The 25465-nt window shown below is 40.3% G+C and overlaps 2 protein-coding genes across 3 annotated transcripts; both read right to left on the reverse strand.

The window, feature by feature from the left end:
• Positions 1–7853: 7853 nt before the first annotated feature.
• OR7C19 (olfactory receptor family 7 subfamily C member 19) lies at positions 7854–11351 on the reverse strand. 2 transcript variants are annotated; one of them, XM_059887912.1, is made up of 3 exons: positions 11159–11351; positions 10728–10780; positions 7854–8836 (listed from the first exon to the last, which is right to left on the reverse strand). In XM_059887912.1, exon 3 carries the CDS (start codon positions 8822–8824, stop codon positions 7886–7888), a length of 939 nt encoding a protein of 312 aa, XP_059743895.1. In that variant the 5' UTR covers positions 8825–8836; positions 10728–10780; positions 11159–11351; the 3' UTR covers positions 7854–7885. The 2 variants fall into 2 exon arrangements, with proteins under 2 accessions (XP_059743895.1, NP_001377673.1); NM_001390744.1 differs by lacking the exons at positions 10728–10780; positions 11159–11351 and having other exon boundaries at positions 7886–8824.
• A 12832-nt stretch (positions 11352–24183) lies between these two features.
• OR7A85 (olfactory receptor family 7 subfamily A member 85) lies at positions 24184–25137 on the reverse strand. The gene has a single exon (NM_001389780.1). It carries the CDS (start codon positions 25135–25137, stop codon positions 24184–24186), a length of 954 nt encoding a protein of 317 aa, NP_001376709.1.
• Positions 25138–25465: the final 328 nt, after the last annotated feature.

Here is a 25465-nt window from a genome sequence, read left to right on the forward strand (position 1 = left end):
CTTTGTGGGACCGGAGGGCAGGAACAAAAGATTTCCCCTTTAAATATTGAAGAAGAAAAGCAAGTTTATCATCACTATTATCAATTCTGAAAAGTTCTAGCTAATGCAGTACAAGGAGAAAAGATACAAGAGATGTAAGTATCAAAAAAGCAATTATTTGTTTGAAGATGATGGATTGCCTGAAGATAATAAATTGGCAACTGAAAACCTCTTTTTTTAAAAAAAAATATTTTTAATTAGAGGAAGAAAACCTCTTTGGACTGAAAATGATTTTAGTAAGGCAGTCGATACAAAACAAATATGTAAAAACCAATAGTCACCTTAAAGTAACATTCAGTGGCATTCAGATGTTTTGCAATCATTGCTTCTATCAAATTTTGAAACATTTTCACCACTATGAGAACTCTCTGTGCTATCTTTGTAACTTTCTTTAAAATTTCTCTAAAATTATTCAAAAATAAAAATTAACATAAAAAGTGGGTACAAGAGAAAAATAACCCCAGCAGTGTTCATATGTGCAGTTAAATCTCTCAGAAAATAATCACAATCATTTCACATATCAGCAAAAATGTAAGTCTCTTAAAACAGGGACTGGAAATTTGCAAATACACAATAAATTAAAGTGATACATTTACTAAATAAGTCAAATGACTTGAGGACCTCCATATGTCAAGTATTTGTGCTAAGTTTTGTATGCCTTAGCTCATTTTATCATGATCATTATTGTTTTGATCTAACAAATGAATATATGTAAACGGTATACAATAATCATTAATATGTATAGATACCTCCTGGGTGATGGAGACAAAAACATTCTTGTGCATTGTCTCTTTTAATTTAATTTTCATACTAACCTCACAAAGTGGATACTATTATTATTCTCATTTTATAAATGTGGAAACTGAGCAGAGAAATATTCAGTAACTTAATATCACAAAGCTATTTGAATGGGCTGAATGGGTTTGTAAGGCACCGTGGTAAAGAATCTGCCAGCCAATGCAAGAGACGAAAGAGACCTGAGTTCAGTACCTGGGGGTTGGGAAGATCCCCTGGAGTAAGAAATGGCAACTTGCTCCAGTATTCTTGCCTGGAAAATTCCATGGCCAGAGGAGCCTAGTGGGCTATACAGTCCATGGGGTTGCAAAGGGTTGTGCATGACTGAGCACGCACACACATATCAGTTCAGTTCAGTTGCTCAGTTATGTCCGACTCTTTGTGACCCCATGAACCCAGCACGCCAGGCCTCCCTGTCCATCACCAACTCCCCAAGTTCACTCAAACTCATGTCCATTGAGTCGGTGATGCCATCCAAACATCTCATCCTCTGTCATCCCCTTCTCCTCCTGCCCCCAATCCGTCCCAGCATCAGGGTCTTTTCCAATGAGTCAACTCTTCACATGAGGTGGCCAAAATATTGGCACTTCAGCTTCAGCATCAGTCCTTCTAATGAACACCCAGGACTGATCTCCTTTAGGATGGACTGGTTGGATCTCCTTACAGTCCAAGGGACTCTCAAGAGTCTTCTCCAACACCACAGTTCAAAAGCATCAATTCTTTGGCACTCAGCTTTCTTCACAGTCCAACTCTTGCATCCATACATGACCACTGGAAAAACCATAGCCCTGACTAGATGGACCTTTGTTGGCAAAGTAATGTCTCTGCTTTTGAGTATGCTCTCTAGGTTTGTCATAACTTTCCTTCCAAGGAGTAAGTGTCTTTTAATTTCATGGCTGCAATCACCATCTGCAGTGATTTTGGAGCCCCCCAAAATAAAGTCTGACACTGTTTCCACTGTTTCCCCATCTATCTGCCATGAAGTGATGGGACCAGACGCCAGGATCTTCGTTTTCTGAATGTTGAGCTTTAAGCCAACTCTTTCACTCTCCTCTTTCACTTTCATCAAGAGGCTTTTTAGTTCCTCTTCACTTTCTGCCATAAGGGTGGTGTCATCTGCATATCTGAGGTTATTGATATTTCTCCTGGAAATCCTGATTCCAGCTTGTGCTTCTTCCAGCCTAGCGTTTCTCATGATGTACTCTGCACATAAGTTAAATAAGCAGGGTGACAATATACAGCCTTGACGTACTCCTTTTCCTATTTGGAACCAGTCTGTTGTTCCATGTCCAGTTCTAACTGTTGCTTCCTGACCTGCATATAGGTTTCTCAAGAGGCAGGTCAGGTGGTCTGGTATTCCTATCCCTTTCAGAATTTTCCACAGTTTATTGTGGTCCACACAGTCAAAGGCTTTGGCATAGTCAATACAGCAGAAACAGATGTTTTTCTGGAACTCTCTTGCTTTTTTGATGATCCAGCAGATGTTGGCAATTTGATCTCCGGTTTCTCTGCCTTTTCTAAAACCAGCTTGAACATCTGGAAGTTCACGTACTGCTGAAGCCTGGCTTGGAGAATTTTGAGCATTACTTTACTAGTGGCACACACATATATGAAGTGCTAAACAGGAAGAATCCCAGAGAATGCTTCTTGTTTGAGTGAGTGAATACATAAGGAAGATTTGGTAGATAAAAGAATACAGGAGAATCAGATGGAGAATAGAAGCACATAGTTCCTGAGAAATAGCTAGGATAGTTGGGTAAGAAATATGAAGAGATGTTGGGAGCTTAAACAAGGTCAGTTTCCATTAGGAAGGTGAGAGATTCTCAGAGTTGGGTTCCAGAAGAGAGAGGAAGGAACCTGAGTGGAAGAGAGATTTTGAGACACTTAGGACTTGAACTGTGCAGGGTGTTTTAAGTAAATGGACTCTTACCAACTGTGTTATCCTCATCTGTGCCATCCAAGTTAATACTCTGAGAGTTCTGCCTGCCTCCATACCTGTTTCCCACAGCACACACTTTAATGTCCTCAGTGAGCCTCTAGTTCCCTGGATCCTTTCATTCCTGGGTGATGGATCCTCAACTCAGCTCCATTAAAGTGCAAGAAGGTGGCATCAGGCATCCATTCTCTGAAAGGGCACCGCTGAACTTCCTCCTTTCTGGGACAATGAAGCTGTACTGAGAGGAGTAAGGGGCATATTTATTGTTTCTGTGACTTCAGAGGTTGAATTCTCACAACTGCTCATTAAGGTAATTGTTCCATTGCTCTCTGCTCTCTGAGCAATTTGGTTCCCATGAGTGTGGAAGCCAAACCAGAAAGGACCTTCTTTCCTGCTAACTTTGTTCCCATGGGAACACCCCTCCCCATGCACCTTAGTCACAATGCTCTTTCCCCAGGATCTGATCTCCACTATCTTTTCCCACAAGCACTTCCTCAACATCTGAGATGGAATTTCTTTGTCTATCAAGAGCATGATGGCACATTTTTCAAGATCATGTGAATGTCAAGCAGCTTAACTTGAAATTATGAACAAGGCTGTGGGTCGTACCCAGCTACCAACAAAGCCAGACCAATGAGTTTGCCACAGCTTCTGTTCCCACTGTTGAAAGGGCAATCTGAAGGAGGTTCCAGGAATACAACAAGAAAAGTAGTGTGAGAAGTGGACTGACTGGCTGTTCAGGCAGACTCTGTGGGAATATGTGGCTTTTCAGGGTCAAAACTTGACTTCAGGGTCAAGTTCATTGGATGGTCCTCAACACTCTAGTCCAGAGAGAATGGGCTATCCTAAATAATTCACAAGCGAGTGACTTTGTTTTCTGTATATCTCTTATACGTGAAATCTAAAAAAAAAAAAACAAAAAAACAACAAACTAGTGAATATAACAGAAAAGAAACAGACTCACAGGCATAGAATTTTTTTCTTTCTTTGGCTGCACTGCTCAGCATATAGAATTTCCCTGAGCATGGATTGAACCTATGCCCTCTCCACTGGAAGTGTGGAGTCTTAACCACTGGACCAGCAAGGAAGTCTGGACTTGAAGTCATAGGGGAAAAATCAGTGGCCAACAGTGGGAAGAGGGAAGGGAGAGGGGCAAGACAGGGGCAAGGGATTAAGAGGTACAAACTACCATGCGTAAGATAAGCCGCAAAGGATATATACTGTACAGTAAGAGATATAGACAATATTCTACAGTAACAGTAAATGGAGTATAAACTTTACAAATTGTGACTTACTAGGTTGTACACCTGAAACTTATATAATATATTTTTTGCAAACTTTAAACTTTTTATTCTGTATTGGGGTATAGTTAGTTAACAATGCTGTGGTTTTTTTCAGGTGAACGGAGAAGGGACTCTGCCTTATGCATCAGTTCAGTTCAGTCGCTCAGTTGTGTCTGACTCTTTGCGACCCCATGGACTGCAGCACGCCAGGCTTCCCTGTCCATCACCAACTCCTGGAGCCTGCTCAAACTCATGTCCATTGAGTCAGTGATGCCATCCAACCATCTCATCCACTGCCTTATGTATACATGTATCCATTCTCCCCCAAACCCCCATCCCATCCAGGCTGGTACATAACGTTGAGCAGAGTTCCATGTGCTACACACTAAGTCCTTGTTGGCTCTCCATTTTGATTATGGCAGCGTGTACATGACTTTCCCAAACTCCCTTACTGTCCCTTCTCCCTGGCAACCATAAGTTTATTTTCTAAGTCCATGAACCTCTTTCTGTTTTGTAAGTAAGTTCATTGGTATCATTTTAGATTCCACATATAAGAGATGCCATATGATATTTATCCTTCTCTGTCTAACTTCACTCAGTATGACACTTTTTAGGTTCCTCCATGTTGCTGCAAATGGCATTATTTCATTCTTTTTATGGCTGAGTAATATTCCACTGTGTGTATGTACCATATCTTCTTTATCCATTCCTCTGTCGATGGACATTTAGGTTGCCTCCATGTCTCGGCTATTATAAACAGTGCTGCAATGAACACTGGGGTGCATGTATCCTTTCAGATCATATTTTTCTCTGGATTTATGCCCAGGAGTGGGATTGCAGGGTCATGTGGTAGCTCTATTTTTAATTTTTTAAGGAATCCCCACACTGTTCTCCATAGTGACTGTACCAATTTACATTCCCACTAACAATGTAGGAGGGTTCCCTTCTCTTCATGCTTTCTCCAGTGCTCTCTCCAGCATTTGTTTTTGTGGATTTTTTTTGATGATGGCCATTCTGACAGGAATGAGGTGATATCTCATTGTAGTTTTGATATGCATTTCTCTAATAACTAGTGATATTGAATATCTTTCCATGTGTCTGTTGGTAATCTATATGTTCTCTTTGGAGAGATGTTTATTTAGGTCTTCTGTCCATTTTTTCAGTGGGCTTGAAACTTATGTAATATTGTTAATAAACTATACCTCAATAAAAAAGTAAAAAGGAACACCAGTATATAAGGGAATAACTTTTATAACCCAAATCAAATATTAAAATTTTTCAAACAAATAAAAACAGTAGGCTATTTAGGGCATCCTCCTCTCGAATGATTGTAGCGACAGCTACTGAGCCTGTGTGCCCTAGAGTCGGTGCTCCACAATAAGAGAAGCCAGTGCAATGAGAAGCCTGAGCACTGCAATGAAAAGCAGTCCCTGCTTGCCACAACTACAGGAAACCCGAGTGCAACAGGGAAGTCCACTGCAACCAAAAATAATAAATAAATGTAAAAAAAGTCTTAAAAAATGATGTTGCCAAGTGTCTTCTTTTTTTTAAATATAAATTTATTTATTTTAATTGGAGGCTAATTACTTTACAATATTTTAGTGGTTTTGCCATACATTGACATAAATCCTCCATGGGTGTACATGTGTTCCCCATCCTGAACCCCCCTCCCACCTCCCTCCTCATCCCATCCCTCTGGATCATCCCAGTGAGACAGGGTGCCAAATGTCTTCTTTGTCCACATATTATTTGAATAATGGATTTTAGTTTTTCAATGTCATCAGCCTTGTAGTCTATCCAGTCTCCTTTCCTTCTTTTGACTGTTACGCAAAATAGAGTCAAATCTGGGACTCTGCTTTTCTATTTGTACAGGCATTTTTATGGTCCATTCTTATCATGTGTGAAAAATATTTTGCTGGAGAAGGAAAAGGCAACACATCAGTAGTCTTGCCTGGAGAATTCCATGGACAGAGGAGCCTGGTGAGCTATCATTCATAGGGTTGCAGAGTCAGACACGAGTGAGCACGCATGCACACATGGGGTGGCGGGGGGAGGGGGAATGGTTTCGGGATGATTCAAGCACACTGCACTTATTGTGCACTTTATTTCTATTATTATTATATCAGCTCCACCTCAGATCATCAGGCATTAGATTCTGGAGCTTGGGGACTCCTGCTTTAGCTCACTCCCATGGGGATTTTGCACATGGAAAATTTTCATATGTTCTCTTTCCCTTTGGAAGTCACTTTCCCATGATTCTCAAGTGGGGTGATTTGGCCACTTATGGAGTATATGAAGACATTTTTAGTCCTTGCAACTTGGGTGGTGATGTATCTTATCCAGGGATATGACTAAACATCCTACAATGTACAGGAATAGCCCGTATAGCAAAGAATGACCCAAACCCAAATATCAGTGATGCCAAGGTTGAGAAATTCTGCTCCACATTACACATCCTCTTTCTTTCTGGGGTATATTGAGCTTTATGACCTAGTCCTAATGGAGGACAGTGTACATGGGGGAGAAATTGGCTTAATAATATGGAACAAAAAGCTGGAGCATTACAAAAATTACTCTTGTATGTAACGAGAGCTGAAATTTATTTAGGACTTGCCACCTGCATTCCTTATGCTGAAGCTTTACCATTTTATTCCATTTAAACCTCTTGTCACCCTTCTGAGGCATGCCTTGTTATAAGTTCATTTCAGATAGAGCAACTGAAGCACATGGGGGTTGAATATTCTTTGGATAAAGAAGTTGTGGTACATATACACAATGGAATATTACTCAGGCATAAAAAGGAACATATTTGACTCAGGTCTAATAAGGTGGATGAACCTAGGGCCTATTATACAGACTGAAGTAAGTCAGAAAGAGAAAGACAAATATATTAATGCATATATATTGAATCTAGAAAGATGGTACTGATAAACCTATTTGCAGGGCAGCGATAGAGACATAGATAGAGAACAGACTTATGGACACAGTGGGGGAAGGAGAGGGTGTGATGAACTGAGTGAATAGCATTGAAACATATACATTACCAGATGTAAAATTAGAATGGCCAGTGGAAATTTACTGTATGATGCAGGGAGCTCAAATCTGATGCTTTGTAATAACCTAGAGTTGTGGGAGGGATAGGAGGTGGGAGGGAGGTGCAAGAGAGAGGGGAGATACCTATACCTGTGGCTGATTCATGTTATATATAGCAGAAACCAACACAATATTGTAAAGCAAGTATCCTCCAACTAAAAATAAATAAATTTTTTTAAAAGAAAAAAATCTACTAAAGATAAAAAAAAATACAGTAAAGTATATTTATCTTATCACTGAGAAAAAAATCACCATCTACTAAGATGGCATCACCGTTTGAATTCAGGAAAATTTTGGGGCTCTCCCTGATGGTGCAGTGGTAAAGAATCCACCTTCCAGTGTACGATACTCAAGAGACTTGAGTTCAGTCTCTGGGTTGGGAAGATCCCCTGGGGGAAGAAATGGCAACCCACTCTAGTATTCTTGCCTGGAGAATCCCATCGACAGAAGAGCTTGAGAGGCTACACTCCACGGGGTCACTAAAAGAGTCGGACATGATCGAACACACCCACACACACTCCACCTGTCCACCCAAAAACACACACCTCTCCATCTCTAGTCTACACCTGTTCCCAGTGTCCTGAGGATGGACAGTTAGCTTGCTTCCCCACCCTTGCCTCTCTCAACAGATTCATTCCAACTTCAGAACTAAGTGCACTGAAAAATTAAGAGTCCACACTCTTAAGCGTTCTGTTCCATTGCTCTTGATCACACGTGTCCAGGCTCCAGGACAATGTTGTCATTGGGGAGACAATGTGTTGCAGAGAAGCTTTCTCAGAGCTCTTTTCATGTCTCTGTTCCTCAGGCTGTAGATGAAAGGATTGAGCATGGGGGTGACCATGGTGTACAGGACAGAGGCAAACGCCCCTGTTTGAGAGTCATGTGTCCATGTGGAGCTGAGGTAGACCCCAAGGCAGGTTCCGTAGAACAAGGAGACCATAGAGAGGTGAGACCCACAAGTGGAAAATGCTTTATACTTCCCTCCTGTTGTTGAGATCCTCAGTACAGAACAAACAATTCGAGAATAAGAGAGAAGGATGCCGGTGAGAGGAAAAAAACCCATAAGGCCTGTCACAAGATACAATACGACATTATTGATGAAGGTGTCAGAGCAGGCAAGCTTGAGGACCTCAGGGAGTTCACAGAAGTAGTGCTGGATTTCAACGATGGTGCAGAAAGAGAGCCAGGACATGGTTAAACTCTCAGGAAGGGCCCCCAGAACACTGATGAGCCAGGTCAGGAGGAGCAACTGTGCACAGAGCCGCAGGTTCATGATGACCATGTAGTGCAGGGGGTGGCAGATGGCCACGAAGCGGTCATAGGCCATCACTGTCAGGAGTAAGTTGTCCAAAAGTCCAAAAACTGTGAAAAAATACATCTGGGTGATGCAGCCTGTGTAGGTAATGGCTTTGCTCTGGGTTTGGATGTTCAGGAGCATCTTTGGGATGGTGGTGGAGGTGAAACAGATGTCAGACAATGACAGGTTGGAGAGAAAGAGGTACATGGGGGTGTGGAGGTGGGAGTCTGTGATGATGGCCAGGATGATGAGCAGGTTCCCAAAGACGGTGACCAGGTACAAAGAGAGGAAGAGCCCAAAGAGAACAGACTGAATCTCTGGCTTCTCAGAAAGTCCCAGGAGGAGAAATATTGGAAGCTGTGAGTGGTTTCCTGGTTGCATGTGAAGGATTGTCTGCCATGAGAGAAGCAGAAGCAAGATTTAATTGGCAATCAACAGGCATCTTAGAAATGTGGTCACTTTTAGCTTGACTTCCCTGGTGGCTCAGATGGTAAAGCGTCTGTCTACAATGCGCTGTCTGTCTACAACCCAGGTTTTATCCCTGGGTTGGGAAGATTCCCTGGAGAAGGAAATGGCAACCCACTCCAGTACTCTTGCCTAGAAAATCCCACGGAAGGAGGAGCCTGGTGCAGGCTACTGCCCAGGGGGTCGCAAAGAGTCAGACATGACTGAGCGACTTCACTTTCACTTCACTGTAGCTTGAACTCAATATATTGATGAGACAATGCTTTTGCTTAATGGTCTCTTCTCTCTTGTCTGTCAGTTTGAGGTCTCCTAATACCATCATCTTCTCCTGTGTTGCCACCAGTAGCTAGAAAGGTTTCACATGAAAACTAATTTTGCACCCAAAGAAGATCTCATTTGTTTGACTACCTTGACCCTTGGTCACCCAGGCTTCTCAGATGCCTTTGAACTAAATTGTACTTTATTACTAAATGCCTTTATAATAAAATAATTATTTATTTAAATTATTATTCATTTTATTTAATTATCATTAATTTATAATTAATCAATAAATACCATTAATTATTATTAATTTTATTTAAATTATTACTTTAAATGCTAATTAAAAAAGCATGAGTCTGTGTATAATTTCCATAAGCTATAATAATGACATGGTATTTTCTACTCAATTGATTAACATGTATAATGGACAATCATGAAATAAGATATGGAGTTATCAATTTTTCCCAGGAAAAATTGCTAATTTTGAAATCTCACAAAACCTGTTTGAAATACATAAAAATTATCTGGAGGCACATGAAAATAAGTGTTCCAGTGAATTTTCTAGAGCTATTTTAATCAGGATACAACATGCCTTCTACAATAGCAGTGGTATAAGAAAAACCAGAGACTTATCTCTAATTAGCATATTATTTAAAAAACCCAAAGAAAATAGCAATAAAATATAAAAATATTTAGAAGTTTATCATGCAAACCAAATACTATGCCTGGGTAACATTTAACCCTAGAAAGCAACCAGCATTTCATATTGGTAATGTATTTATTACAGTAGAGCAAATAAGTAGAAAAAAAATCATCCAAAAAATTGGATAGTCTAATTGTATGCTAAAGATACCGCTTGAAAGGAGTTCTGAGTAAACTAAATGGGTTTCATTACTATGAAAATAATTTCCTTGGTCATCAGCTTATGTCAACCCTCACATGAAAATATTTGAGAAATCTACATGAAGATCATACAGAACACAAGTATGCGTGTCACTGCCACTACCCAATTCTGTTCTGAAATTTCAAACCAATATGACCAAAAAAATAAAAAAACAATCATAGGGTCACATCTTGGGTAAAAGTAAATTGATCACATTTTCAGATGAAAACCTGGCTACCTAGAATCAACTGCAAAGCTATTACATCTAAGAAGTCCTTCTGGTGAAACTAGATCAAAATATAAACATGTATCATTTTCTTTCCCATTTCCAGCAATAAACAGATGCATAATAGAAAAAAATCCTATTTGAAATTGTACAAAAATAGGACTTCCCTGGTGGCTCTGGCGGTAAAGAATCTGCCTGCAACATGGGAGACCCAGCTTTGACCCCTGGATTGGGAAGATCCCCTGGAAAAGGGAATGGCTACTCACTCTAGTATTTTTGCCTGGAGAATTCCATAGACACAGGAAAGGGGTGGGCTACAGTCCATGGGGTTGCAAAGAGTCAGACACGACTGAGTGACTAACACATATGACATACACAGACTAACAGTCTGGCTAATTGAAGGCACTCAAGAAATGATATAAATAGCAGTTAATATTTATGAAATTTACCAGGTACAGGAATCATGCTAATCTCTTCTCCCGAATGGTCTCATTTCATCTCCCTGGAAACAAATGGGATGAGAGTGCTGTCATTCATGTCCATCAGAGACACCTGAACGTGGCTGTGTGTGCTCGCTGAAATGCACAAGTTAATGAAGAGTGTGGCCCCTCTGATGTGCGAGTTACAGTAAGGTGAGCAGGAGGAGACTGGTTACTGGGTAAAATGTTAGGGGGAGACCAGTGTAGCCCAAGAGAAAACTAGGAGAGAGATGGTTCCTGATGAGTTAGGAGAGGGTTGTAGAAATAATGTGGGAATGAGCAGAAGGCAAGGGAGATGAGGAGAGAGAAGAGGCTGTAATTAAACTTGAGGATTCCTTCTTGGTTAGCACTTGAACATTTCTGAATCATTTTTAATCTATAGATTTGTTCAATTTTCTTACTCTTGACAGTGCTCCTGGGGAAATTCCTCTCTTCTATTTCCCGAGGATGCTCTGTGTTGTTATTTCCAGTCTGATGGACTCATCCCAGGAAAGTGAATCTTGTAGCCAGTAGTCATGTCTCTAACATGAGGGAGATGGTGCCAGGCACTTGGAGAAGGGAATGGCAACCCCTTCCAGTATTCTTGCCTGGAGAATCCCATGGACAGAGGAGCCTGATGGGCTACAGTCCATGGTGTCACAAAGAGTCGAATGCGACTGAACAACTAACAGCATGTGGATCTCTGAACCATGGTGATGTTTCTAGGAAGCATGAGAGAATGTCTTTTTTCCCTCATATTTGTGAACTGAAGGTGAGGGGCAAAGTTTATTGAGCTCCAGAAGCTGAATTCTCAAAGCTTCTCATTAAAATTTTTTATTTTTGTAAGCTTGGGGCAATATAACTGCAGGAATATGGGGACCATAATCAAAATGGAAAAAATTGCAGTTATGTCCTCAGGGGTATATATTGGAAGAATGTGTCTTCTCCCACTGGGACAATTAAAACTTTTTTATTATGGAAAATTCACACATATACAGAAGTGAAGAGTAGTGAAGAGTATAATGAACACTCATCAGTTCATCAATGGGTTTCACAAGTTACTGACCTGTAACCTGGCCATACTACTCCTGTTCACACGAGATGATTATTTTTAAGCAATTCCCACATATAGTATCATTTACCTATTAATATTTAAGCAACTTCAGCATGTGTCTCTAAAAGAAAAAGATAATTAAAAAACCAGATAGCCCCATCACTATTGAAATCTAGTTAGTTCTTGAATTATGAACAGCAAGAAAAAATTGATCCCAGATCATAAGATGTATATGTAAATATTTTGATTATTATTCTTTTTTTTAAATTTTATTTTATTTTTAAACTTTACATAATTGTATTAGTTTTGCCAAATATCAAAATGAATCCCCACAGGTACACATGTGTTCCCCTTCCTGAACCTACCTCCCTCCTCCCTCCCCATACCATCCCTCTGGGTCGTCCCAGTGCACTAGCCCCAAGCATCCAGTATCGTGCATCGAACCTGGACTGGCATCTCGTTTCATACATGATATTTTACATGTTTCAATGCCATTCTCCCAAATCTTCCCACCCTCTCCCTCTCCCATAGAGTCCATAAGACTGTTCTATACATCAGTGTCTCTTTTGCTGTCTCATACACAGGGTTATTGTTACCATCTTTCTAAATTCCATATATATGCGTTATTATACTGTATTGGTGTTTTTCCTTCTGGCTTACTTCACTCTGTATAATAGACTCCAGTTTCATCCATCTCATTAGAACTGATTCAAATGTTTTCTTTTTAATGGCTGAGTAATACTCCATTGTGTATATGTACCACTGCTTTCTTATCCATTCATCTGCTGATGGACATCTAGGTTGCTTCCATGTCCTGGCTATTATAAACAGTGCTGCGATGAACATTGGGGTACATGTGTCTCTTTCCCTTCTGGTTTCCTCAGTGTGTATGCCCAGCAGTGGGATTGCTGGATCATAAGGCAGTTCTATTTCCAGTTTTTTAAGGAATCTCCACACTGTTCTCCATAGTGGCTGTGCCAGTTTGCATTCCCACCAACAGTGTAAGAGGGTTCCCTTTTCTCCACACCCTCTCCAGCATTTATTATTTGTAGACTTTTGGATCGCAGCCATTCTGACTGGTGTGAAATGGTACCTCATAGTGGTTTTGATTTGCATTTCTCTGATAATGAGTGATGTTGAGCATCTTTTCATGTGTTTGTTAGCCCTCTGTATGTCTTCTTTGGAGAAATGTCTATTTAGTTCTTTGGCACATTTTTTGATTGGGTCATTTATTTTTCTGGAGTTGAGCTGTAGGAGTTGCTTGTATATTTTTGAGATTAGTTGTTTGTCAGTTGCTTCATTTGCTATTATTTTCTCCCATTCTGAAGGCTGTCTTTTCACCTTGCTAATAGTTTCCTTTGATGTGCAGAAGATTTTAAGGTTAATTAGGTCCCATTTGTTTATTTTTGCTTTTATTTCCAGTATTCTGGGAGGTGGGTCATAGAGGATCCTGCTGTGATGTATGTTGGAGAGTGTTTTGCCTATGTTCTCCTCTAGGAGTTTTATAGTTTCTGGTCTTACGTTTAGATCTTTAATCCATTTTGAGTTTATTTTTGTGTATGGTGTTAGAAAGTGTTCTAGTTTCATTCTTTTACAAGTGGTTGACCAGATTTCCCAGCACCACTTGTGAAAGAGATTGTCTTTAATCCATTGTATATTCTTGCCTCCTTTGTCAAAGATAAGGTATCCATATGTTCGTGGATTTATCTCTGGGCTTTCTATTTTGTTCCATTGATCTATATTTCTGTCTTTGTGCCAGTACCATACTGTCTTGATAACTGTGGCTTTGTAGTAGAGCCTGAAGTCAGGTAGGTATATTCCTCCAGTTCCATTCTTCTTTTTCAAGATTGCTTTGGCTATTCGAGGTTTTTTGTATTTCGATACAAATTGTGAAATTATTTGTTCTAGCTCTGTGACATGATCCTCTACATAGAAAACCCTAAAGACTCCACTAGAAAATTACTAGAACTAATCAATGACAATAGTAAAGTTGCAGGATATAATATCAACACACAGAAATCCCTTGCATTCCTATACACTAATAATGAGAAAACAGAAAGAGAAATTAAGGAAACAATTCCATTCACCATTGCAATGGAAAGAATAAAATACTTAGGAATATATCTACCTAAAGAAACTAAAGACCTATATATAGAAAACTATAAAACACTGGTGAAAGAAATCAAAGAGGACACTAATAGATGGAAAAATATACCATGTTCATGGATTGGAAGAATCAATATAGTGAAAATGAGTATACTACTCAAAGCAATTTATAGATTCAATTATTCTTTTTTAAAAATAATTTTTATTGGAGTCACTTTACAATGTGGTGTTAAGTACTGCTGTACAACAAAATGAATCAGCTATGTGTATACATATATCTCCTATTTTTTAGATTTCCATCTCATTTAGGTCTCACAGAGCATCGAGTAGAGTTCCCTGTGGTATACAGTAGGTTCTCATTTGTTATCTATTTTATACATAGTAGTGTATATATATCCGTCTCAATCTCCCAATTTATCCCCCTTCCTCCCCGCTCTCTCCCCAGTATCCCTATATGTCGGTTCTCTATGTCTGTGTGTCTGTTTCTACTTTGCAAATAAATTCATCTATATCATTTTTCTAGATTCCACATAACAGCAATATTATATGATATTTGTTTTTCTCTTTCTGACTTATATCTCTCATATGACAGTCTCTAGGTCCATCCATGCCTTTGCAAATGGCACCATTTCATTCCTTTTTATGGCTGAGTAGTATTCCACTATGTGTGTGTTTGTGTGTGTGTATATACACCACATTTATTTATCCCTTCTTCTGCTATTTGTATGTAATTTTGAAAGAAAAGCACTTCACTTATTATGAAGGCGGTGATACATTCAGTAGTTGATCCTTTAACCTGAAGTTTCTTCAGTGTCATCAAATAACATACACCTGAAAAAGACTTTGTTTCATAGTAAGATAAAAAGATTAGCCCAGGTTATCCAAGTTAGTGAAATGTAATAACAAGGTCCTCTAAATACTGAATGAGAATAAGAAAATTGAGGTCAAAGAACATTTAATATGCTATGCTGCTGGTTTTGAAGACTGAGAAAGGACCATGAACCAAGGAATGTAGGTGGCTACCAGAAAGTCATTTAGGAGGGAAATGCATTCTCTTCTGGAACATCGAGATGGATCCCAGCACTGCAAGCATGTGGACTTTAGCCCCCTGAGACCCATTCTAGTTTGAGCTTTGGATCCATAGAACTTCAAGTCATTATCTATTTATCTATTTATATCTATCTATGGACAGAGGTTAATAACATTGTATAGGAGGTGGTGATCAAAACCATCTCCAAGAAAAAGAAATGTAAAAAGGCAAAATGGATGTCTGAGGAGGCCTTACAAATAGCTGAGAATAGAAGTTAAAGCAAAGGAGGAAAGGACAGATATATCCATCTGAATGCAGAGTTCCAAAGAATAGCAAGGAGAGATAAGAAAGCCTTCCTAAGTGATCAGTGAAAAGAAATAGAGGAAAACAATAGAATGGGAAAGACTAGGGATCTCTTCAAGAAAATTAGAGATACCAAGGGAAGATTTCATGCAAAAATGGGCACAATAAAAGAAATGGTATTGACCTAACAGAAGCAGAAGATATTAAGAAGAGGTGGCAAGAATACACAGTAGAACAATACAAAAAGATCTTAATGACCCAGATAACCATGTTGGTGTGATCACTCATCTAGAGCCAGACATCCTTGAGTGTGAAGTCAAGTGGGCCTTAGGAAGCATCACTATGAACAAAGCTAGTGGAGGTGATGGAATTCCAGCTGAGCTATTTCAAATCCTGGAAGATGATGCTGTGAAAGTGCTGCACTCAGTAAGCCAGCAAATTTGGAAAACTCAGCAGTAGCCACAGAACTGGAAAAAGTCAGTTTTCATTCCAAGAATGTTCAAACTACAGCACAATTGCACTCATCTCACATGCTAGTAAAGTAATGCTCAAAGTTCTCTAAGCTATGCTTCAACCGTATGTGAACTGAGAACTTCCAGATGTTCAAGTTGGATTTAGAAAAGACAGAGGAAGAACCAGAGATAAAATTGCCAACATCTGTTGGATCATCAAAAAAGCAAGAAAGTTCCAGAAAAACATCCACTTCTGCTTCATTGATTACACTCAGACATGACTGAGCAACTGAACTGAACTGATCTATCCATCTATCTATCTACCTATCTATTTATCTATCTTTGGATATACACAGCCATATATAACATATATACATAGTTATAATGGTATAATTTGCTACAGCAGCATGCGTGCATGCTTAGTTGTTCAGTTGTGTCCCATTCTTTGGGACCTCTTGGACTGTAGCCTGCCAGGCTTCAGCGTACATGGGATTTTCCAGGCAAGAATACTGGAGTGCGTTGCCATTTCCTACTCAAGGGGATCTTCCCGACCCAGCGATTGAACTTGATTCTCTTGCATTTCTTGCACTGTCAGATGGATTCTTTACCACTCTGACACCTGGGACACCCCAGTAAAATATAAATCATATATTTTTATCCAATAAGATTTTGTTCAAAAAACTGAGTTTAAGCCTCTCAATTTATTCACTTAGGTTCCTCCAGGTAGTATTTTCCATTGAAATCCCACCTTAAATGAAGAAAATTTGAGTCAATTTGGAGATAGTTGCTTCCGTTAACTGATACAGGGAATCCCACACTGCATGAGTGTAAATATGGTTTTGATTTTGAGAACTTTGAGGTGTTAAGATAGAAAAAGTAATTAAAATTATTAATTAGATCACCCATTCTACCTTAAATCTTTGTGTTTAAATTTCTACTTTCCTTGGACTTCATGTTAACTATGCAATGTTCATTTTAAAAATTTCTTTACCTTCCAACAGTCTTGTAAGGTTTCTTTTAATAGAATAAATTGGATTATAAATGATTCTGTGTGCATGTACATATGTGTGTGTGAGCATGGTTATTTGAAAGAGAAATGTATACAAATAGAGACACATATGTATTGGGTTTCTCAGGTGGCACCAGCAATAAAGATTCTGCCTGCCAATGCAGGAGACTTGGGTTCTATCGTGAGTTGGGAAGATCCCCTGGAGGAGAGCATGCAACCCACTCCAGTATTCTTGCCTGGAGAATCCCACGGACAGAGGAGCCTGGTGGCTACAGTCCATGAGGTGGCAAATAATTGGATACCAATGAGCGACAAACACTTACACATATACACAACTATCTTTTGTGTAGTAATAAATGTTTTATTAATATTTTCCTCATCATTTTGTGACAAAGGTCTGTCCAGTCAAAACTATGTTTTTTTCCAGTAGTCATGTACAAATGTGAGAGTTGGTCCCTAAAGAAGGTCGAGTGCTGGAAAATTGATGCTTTCAAATTACGGTGCTAGAGAAGACTCTTGAGAGTCCCTTGGCATGCAAGGAGATCAAACAACCAATCCATAGGGAAATCAACCATGAATATTCATTGGAAGGACTGATGCTGAAGCTGAAGCTCTAACACTTTGGTCACCTGATGCAAAGAGGTGACTCACTGGAAAAGACTCTGAAACTGGGAAGCACTGAAGACAAAAGGAGAAGGGGATGGCAGAGGATGAGGTGGTTAGATAGCATCACCAAGTCAGTAGACCTGAGTTTGAGCAAATTCTGGGAGATACTGATAGCGAAGCCTGGCATTCTGCAGTCCATGGGGTCACAAAGAGTCAGACATGACTTAGCCACTGAACAGCAACATGTTTTAATTATATAAGCTTGGGTCACTGGCTAATTTTAGATTACCAAAAACTTGGAAATAAGAGAATACCACAGAAGGTCTTTTAAAATGTGGGGAGGAAGCAGTATCTAAATTACAATTTCCTCTTGCACAGAAACATACAGATTCAAATATGCATATGGAAGATAGAGGTGAACTTTAGTCAAATGTAAAGAGAAATGCCTTCCAAATGGTGGCTGAATATAATGTAAGCTTTAGAAATATGGTACAACTTTAAGAAATAAAAATGCAATGTCTAATCACAAAGAACAAAAGCAAGTAATAAGGGATGTGAAAAGTAGTTGCAAATATGTATAAAGTATGATTTATTAGCATCAAGCCCTCCCTCATGACTCAGATGGTGAAGAATCTGTCTGCATTACAGGTGACCTGGATTCAGTCTCTGGCTGGGAAGATCCTCTGGAGAAGGGAATGGCAACCCATTCCAGTATTCTTGCCTGGAGAATTCCATGGACAAAGGAACCTGACAGGCTACAGTCCATGGGATTGCAAAACGTTGGACACAACTGAGCAAGTAACGCAACCTCAACAACACAATGCAGAAGAACACTCATTTTCATTTTTGGTGAAAGCAGTGAAGAATGTGTAAGTGATTGCTCTATTCTTTCAGTTAAAAAAATTAAAAAGCAATGAAAAGAACAGAATATAACTGACATTGATTTTACTACACAAAATTTATAAACTCTCAGACATTCTGCACAAAACTTGTATACATACATAAAACAACTAAGAGGCAAAGAGCAAAAAAGATGAAAAAAATTTTAGTCTTTGAAAGAATACAATCAAAAGCAAGAATCCTGCCAAATTCATGATGCAAAAGCAAAGGAATTGAACAGACAATTTTCAACTAACTTTCTTATTAATATGTAAATATATTCAGCCTCACTGGTAATGAAATAATTGCAAAGTAAGCTCATTAGCATGTCCATTTTTACATAATAAATACTCTTTAATTTGAATATTAGGAGGGAGGAGATACTGTGAAAGGTATGTCTCATGAACTACTTTTGTAGGGAAATATTTGCCAGTATTCCTTTGTCTGGATCCCTCTCATTGTAGTCACTTGGCTCCATCTTAAAAAATAAAAGTCCTTACGTGTCTGTACAACCCTCCACAGCTAATACTCAGTATCTTTACTTCAGTTAATAGCAAAAATCCTTGGACTTTGTTTCTACTTTTACTGGAAGCTTTACACCTCCAACTCACTCTCTTAATGGAGCCTTTATGTCCATCATTTAATGGCCAACACTGACCCTTGCACTTCTCAGTCACTCATTCATGTCTGACTCTTTCCAACCCCATGGGCTGTAGCCTGCCAGTCTCCTCTGTCTATGGGATTCTCCAGGCAAGAATACTGGAGTGGGTTGCCATTTCCTTCTCCAGGGAATCCTCCTGGCTCAGGGATCCAACCTGCATCTCCTGCACTGAAGGCGGGTTCTCTACCACTGTGCCACCAGTAATTCAATATTTACATTTCTTTTTGCATTATAAGTTAAAACATTAATTAACCAAGTAAACAAACAACCCCAGTGATCTTGGTTATGAGTTAGTTCAGACTGGCTCAGGTGAACTCAGGTAAATGTTCTTGCCTCCATTCCATTTGACCTTCTCCTTCAGTATTTCCTGGACTCTTGGACTCACCTGGGTGGAGTCTCTGAGGGGAAGTTTGCAACATAGATGTCCCAGGTGCTCTTGGATGACTGATAATGGAGACAGAGGCTCTGTTTCCGGACAAGACAATGGGATGGAGTCAAGCATTGGTCTTCTAGTCAGAATTATGAGTCTGCAAGCAACAGCTATGCCCTGTCCATTCCAAGGTTGCCCAGGCTGAGGGATGCAGCAGAGGAGATATTTACAGCTCCCCATGTCTGCTCATTGGAGAAGGCAATGGCACCCCACTCCAGTACTCTTGCCTGGAAAATCCCATGGGTGGAGGAGCCTGGTAGGCTGCAGTCCATGGGGTGGCTAAGAGTCGGACACGACTGAGCAACTTCACTTTCACTTTTCACTTTCATGCCTTGGAGAAGGAAATGGCAATCCACTCCAGTGTTCTTGCCTGGAGAATCCCAGGGGTGGGGGAGCCTGGTGGGCTGCTGTCTATGGGGTCACACAGAGTCAGACATGACTGAAGCGACTTAGCAGCAGCAGCAGCAGCATGTCTGCTCATTAGGTATAATTCCCACCTGTTAGTACCATCTCTAATAATTGATATCCCTGTGGGACACTGGTCTGGACAGATAGGAATATTTTCTTTCCATTTTCTGTTTCTAGGTGACAGTGTCAGATGGATTTAGTATTTATTACTTCTCTCCATGATCTTTCCTGTCCTTCTGGGGGAGTAAAACTTAAGGTCCTATCCCAACTCTGAGTTCACATTTTCTCCAGAGTCTAAGATCGAGGTTTCTGTCTTGACTGGGTCCATGATCAAAGCGTTTACTCCTGGTGGGTCCCAGCCCCTAATATCTCTAGAAAATTACTATTCTCACCTTCAAACAGTGGGATAAATTTATTCTTTTAATGTAAAACCTGGGGCAGTACACTGCTTGAATTCATTACAGTTTTGTAAAAAATGTTAACAATTTTGCACTTAAAGCAAAAGTTAAGTGCAGAAGTTAAGTGCAAAAGTTAAATCAGGTAGTTCTGCATTAGAAAATGTTTTTAATTATAAGAAACTCATAGATCTTACCTCCTTTTGGGGTTTCTACAGCTTAATTTTTAGAAAACCCCATTCTATGTGGTAAGTGTAAAGTGCTAGCCACTCAGTCGTGTCTGACTCTTATGACCCCATGGACTGTAGCCTGCCAGGCTCCTCTGTCTATGGAATTCTCCAGGCAAGAATACTGGAGTGGGCTGCCATTTCCTCCTTCAGGGGATCTTCTCAACCCAGGGATTGAACCTGGGTCTCCTGCATAGGCAGGCAGATTCTTTACCATCTGAGCCTCCAGGGAAGGATAGTACTTCTATGAACTCCATTTTCCATTGCAGAAATGAGCTTCATAGGGATTAGTGATCTGCCAGTTATAATCTGAGTAAGGTATGAGACCTTTTCTGGAATTCCCCAGTTGTTTCCAGCTTTCAAACTCTGGGCCAGTGGTTCTCAGTCAGAGATGCTTTTACCCTGGGTGATATTTGGTCATGTCTGCAGGGGTGCTGCTAAACATCTATAATATAATGCCCAATCAGCAGCCAACACAAATAATGATCCTGCCCAAAAGGAAAACAGTGAGAAAATGATTAAACCTAACCTAGACCATCACTTTCCCACATTGGTGTTCATACCAGTCACCCAGATGCAGGTTCAAATGCACTTTCTGATCAACAGATCTTGCCTGGTGAGTCAACAGACTCCTGGATGGTGTTGATGATGCAGGTACTGGATTTTGACCATTGTTGAGTAAACAAGGCTGTGGTTATGTTTTAGAGTCTTCTACAGAGTTTTACATTTTCTCTATCACAAATCATCTTTGTATGAAATTTTGAAGAAAAGCATGTGCATTCACTCCAGAGGCTGTGAAAATCTGCATCCAGTTTGTGTCCCATTCATGGATCACAGCCTCATCATGGCAAGTAGGCTTGTGTAACTCAATGAAGCTATGAGCCATGCCATGCAGGGCCACCCAGACAGGCAGGTTATAGTACAGAGTTCTGACAAAACATGGTCCATTGGAGGAGGGAATGGCAACCCACTTCAATATTTTTGCTGCAAGAACCCCATGAACAGTATGAAAAGGCAAAAAAAGGGCCCTTGAATCACCCCAAATAATGCACTTCTGGAAAAGTTGGTGTAGTGGGCAGAATAAGGGCTTCCCAAAGATGTTCACGTTCTTATCCCTATAATCTTTGAATATGTTATTTTACATAGCAGGAATGTTTAAATTAAGGTGGTTAGTTGAATAAAGTTCCTAATAAGTCATTTTAAGACAATTAGCCATGATTATCGGAGAAGGCAATGGCACCCCACTCCAGTACTCTTGCCTGGAAAATCCCGTGGACGGAGGAGCCTGGTAGGCTGCAGTCCATGGGGTCACACAGAGTTGGACACGACTCAATGACTTCACTTCCACTTTTCACTTTCATGCATTGGAGAAGGAAATGGCAACCCACTCCAGTGTTTTTGCCTGGAGAATCCCAGGGACGGGGGAGCCTGGTGGGCTGCCGTCTATGGGGTCGCACAGAGTCAGACATGACTGAAGCGACTTAGTAGCAGCAGGAGCAGCCATGATTATTAATCAGTGATCCTCTAAACATGGATGAGAGAGGCAGAAGAATTGAACTCATAGAGATATTTGAAAATCTTAACTGCTGCTAACTTTGGTGATGCGGCGATAGTCAAGGAATGCAAGTATTCTCTAGGAATTGGAGTAGGACAGGAAATGGATTCTTCCCTGGAGCCTCCAGGAGTAATCTGTTGCAGGAAGGGGGACCCCTCTGGGGCCTGAGAGTGGGCTTTTGTCTAACACTCAGAAGTGAATTGTCTGAGGAGACATCCATTCTGACAAAGCATGAGACTTTATTCCTTTGATATGCACCTCACCTATCTGGGGTTCCCTGGTGGCTCAGATGGTAAAGAATCGCTGCAATGAGGGACACCTGAGTTTGATCCCTGGGTTGGGATGATCCACTGGAGAAGGGACTGGCTACCCACTCCAGTATTCTTGCCTGGAGAATTCATGGACAGAGGAGTCTGGTGGGCTACAGTGCATGGGGTCTCAAAGAGACACAACTGAGTGACTAACACTTTCACTTTCATTCTGTGTTTTTCACATCCTGAGCTTCCTTGGGGCTCATCATAGGGAGTGGCAGCAATTTGATGACTGCTAGATGGCAGATAATCTTTCCTTCTTGAGTTCCCTCAGGGCTCACCAGCTCACCTTCTGTGGTGGCTGAAATGACTGATTATTGACATCTGTTGTTTACTGATATGGCAGGAAATATTCCATTCCTCAGTTCCTCCTCTTGGTCTGGAATTTGACTAATATTTGGAAGATATTTCACGACTAATTTTTGTCCTTAACGTGGGGTATTTAGTTTTCTTTAATTTACAAAAAATCTTTTGACGTTCAGACTATCTGCCCCTTGTTGCAAAACTTCGGCATGATCTGGTTCCTACCCTTGTATACTTTGAGCTCTCTGCTCAGGGTTACTTGAGATGCTGTTTTCAGCCAACAATGGAATGATCTGATATATTTATGTATTCTAAAATAGTTACCATGATAAATTTAGTTAACATTACCTGAAAAAAAAATTACCATTTTTTTCTTGTGGTGGAACATTGAAGAATTACTCTCTTAGCAACTTTCAAAGATATAATAGAGAATCATTAACTGTTGTCATCATGCTCTCTTAGCTCCTCAAGGCATCTTCATTTTTAACTGGAAGTTTGTACCTTTTGATCAACATCTCTCCAAAAGCCTGGGTTCCTGGCAACCACTATTCTACTCTCTATTTGCAAAATTTGGCAAATAGATGGGGAAACAGTGGAAACAGCGGCTGACTTTATTTTTCGGGGCTCCAAAATCACTGCAGATGGTGATTGCAGCCATGAAATTTAAAGACGCTTACTCCTTGGAAGGAAAGTTATGACCAACCTAGACAGCATATTAAAAAGCAGAGACATTACTTTGTCAACAAAGGTCCGTCTAGTCAAGACTATGGTTTTTTCCAGTGGTCATGTATGGATGTGAAAGTTGGACTATAAAGAAAGCTGAGCACCAAAAATATGATGCTTTTGAACTGTGGTATTGGAGAAGACTCTTGAGAGTCGCTTGTACTGCAAGGAGATCCAACCAGTTCATCCTAAAAGAGATCAGTCCTGGGTGTTCATTGGAAGGACTGATGTTGAAGCTGAAGCTCCAATATTTTGGCCACCTGATGCGAAAAACTGACTCATTTGAAAAGACCCTGATGCTGGGAAAGATTGAGGGCAGGAGAAGGGGACGACAGAGGATGAGATGGTTGGATGGCATCATCAACTCAATGGACATGGGCATGGGTGGACTCCGGGAGTTGGTGATGGACAGGGAGGCCTGGCATGTGGCGGTTCATGGGGTCACAAAGAGTCGGACACGACTGAGTGACTGAACTGAACTGAACTGAACTGATTTGCATGATTTTGACTTCTCAAAAAGATTCCACATATACATGACCTATGCAGTAAGAAAGGCAACTCACTCCAGTATTCTTGCATGGAATATTCCATGGACAGAGGAGCATGGTGGGCTACATACAGTCTGTGGAATAGCAAAGACTCAGACACAACTGAGAGACTGAGTATGCCTGCACACATGACATAACATATTTGTATCAAGGAATATATCTAATCACACGATAATGGAAATTCCCCAAATTGTTTAGATCCAATGTTGAGAATAAATTTGAGAGAGTGGGAAAACCTTAACATGGAAAAACTCTTGAAAATGAGAGAGATCACAAATCTTAATCAAGTGAGTGAAATTAAGTTATATGGAGGAGTTCAAAGAAATTTAACTTCTAGGAAATAAATACAAGAAGCATGTCCTACTTCTCCAATGTAATGAAAGAATCTGAAAAAAGATCTGCAATTTCTGGCTCTGGGTTTTGAACCCTTCAATCAGGTGGCCTTCTTCAGCTAAAGACAAATGGCCTATTTAGAGCTGCCTTTCTAAAGAATGCTTGCATAACCCTCTTTATGTCTTTGTTCCTCAGACTGTAGATGAAAGGGTTAAGCATTGGTGTGACCACAGTGTACATTACCGAGGCAATTTCACTTGAGTGTGAGCTCTGGGTAGCTGAAGAGCTAAGGTACACTCCTAAGCTCGTACAATAAAATAAGGAGACAACTGAGAGGTGAGATACACAGGTAGAAAAGGCTTTAAGCTTTCCCTGAGCTGACGAGATTCCATATATGGAGGAAACTATCTTAGAGTAAGAGTAAAGTATCCCAGACAGGGGACCACCAGCCAGCAGCCCAGCTGCAAAATACATCACCATGTCATTAAGAAAGTTGTCAGAACAGGCAAGTTGGACCATCTGATTGAGTTCACAGAAATAGTGAGGGATTTCTAGCTCTCCACAGAAGGACAATCTCAACACCATTAAGGTTTGTAACAAGGAATGAAGGACACTGATGGCCCAGCTAACCAGAACCAGAATTCCACAGATTTGGGGATTCATGATGACTGTGTAGTGTAGGGGGTGGCAGATGGCCACAAAGCGGTCATAGGCCATTACCGTCAGGAGGAAGTCATCCAACCCCGCAAACAGTGTAAAAAAAAACATCTGGGTGATGCAGCCTTCATAGGTGATAACTTTGCTCTGTGTCTGGATGTTCCACAGCATCTTTGGGATGGTGGTGGAGGTGAAGCAGATGTCTACAAAGGACAGGTTGGAGAGGAAGAAGTACATGGGGGTGTGGAGGTGGGAGTCTGAGCTGACGGCCAGGATGATGAGCAGGTTTCCAAACACAGTGACCAGGTACATGCAGAGGAAAAGTCCAAATACGAGGGGCTGTAGTTCTTGTTCCTCTGAGAGTCCGAGAAGAAGAAATTCTGAAACTTCTGTGATGTTCTTTGGTGCCATATAGTGGAAGCGACTACAAGTAAAGGGAAAAAACGTGACTAATTTTCATGCAAGTGAACATTACTCATGTTGTTGAAATGCTACCTTATGTATTTTGTGATTAGGAAATTAATGTCAATATTTTGTTCATGCAATGAGTACAGTGTTTTGGTAATCAAAACTCCTGAAATCCAGTCATGGAGAATCAATGTAGCAAATAAAAATAAATACAGTCATATGGTGACACATACTATGAATAAAATGAAAGCAAGTGTAAAGGAAAGAGTAAAGAAGGGATGTTATTTTTATGGGTGTTCAGGTAAGACCACAAATAAGTCGACATTTGAAA

The sequence above is a fragment of the Bos taurus genome, chromosome 7 (assembly GCF_002263795.3).
Source record: "Bos taurus isolate L1 Dominette 01449 registration number 42190680 breed Hereford chromosome 7, ARS-UCD2.0, whole genome shotgun sequence".
Classification (NCBI taxonomy): Eukaryota; Metazoa; Chordata; class Mammalia; order Artiodactyla; family Bovidae; genus Bos; species Bos taurus.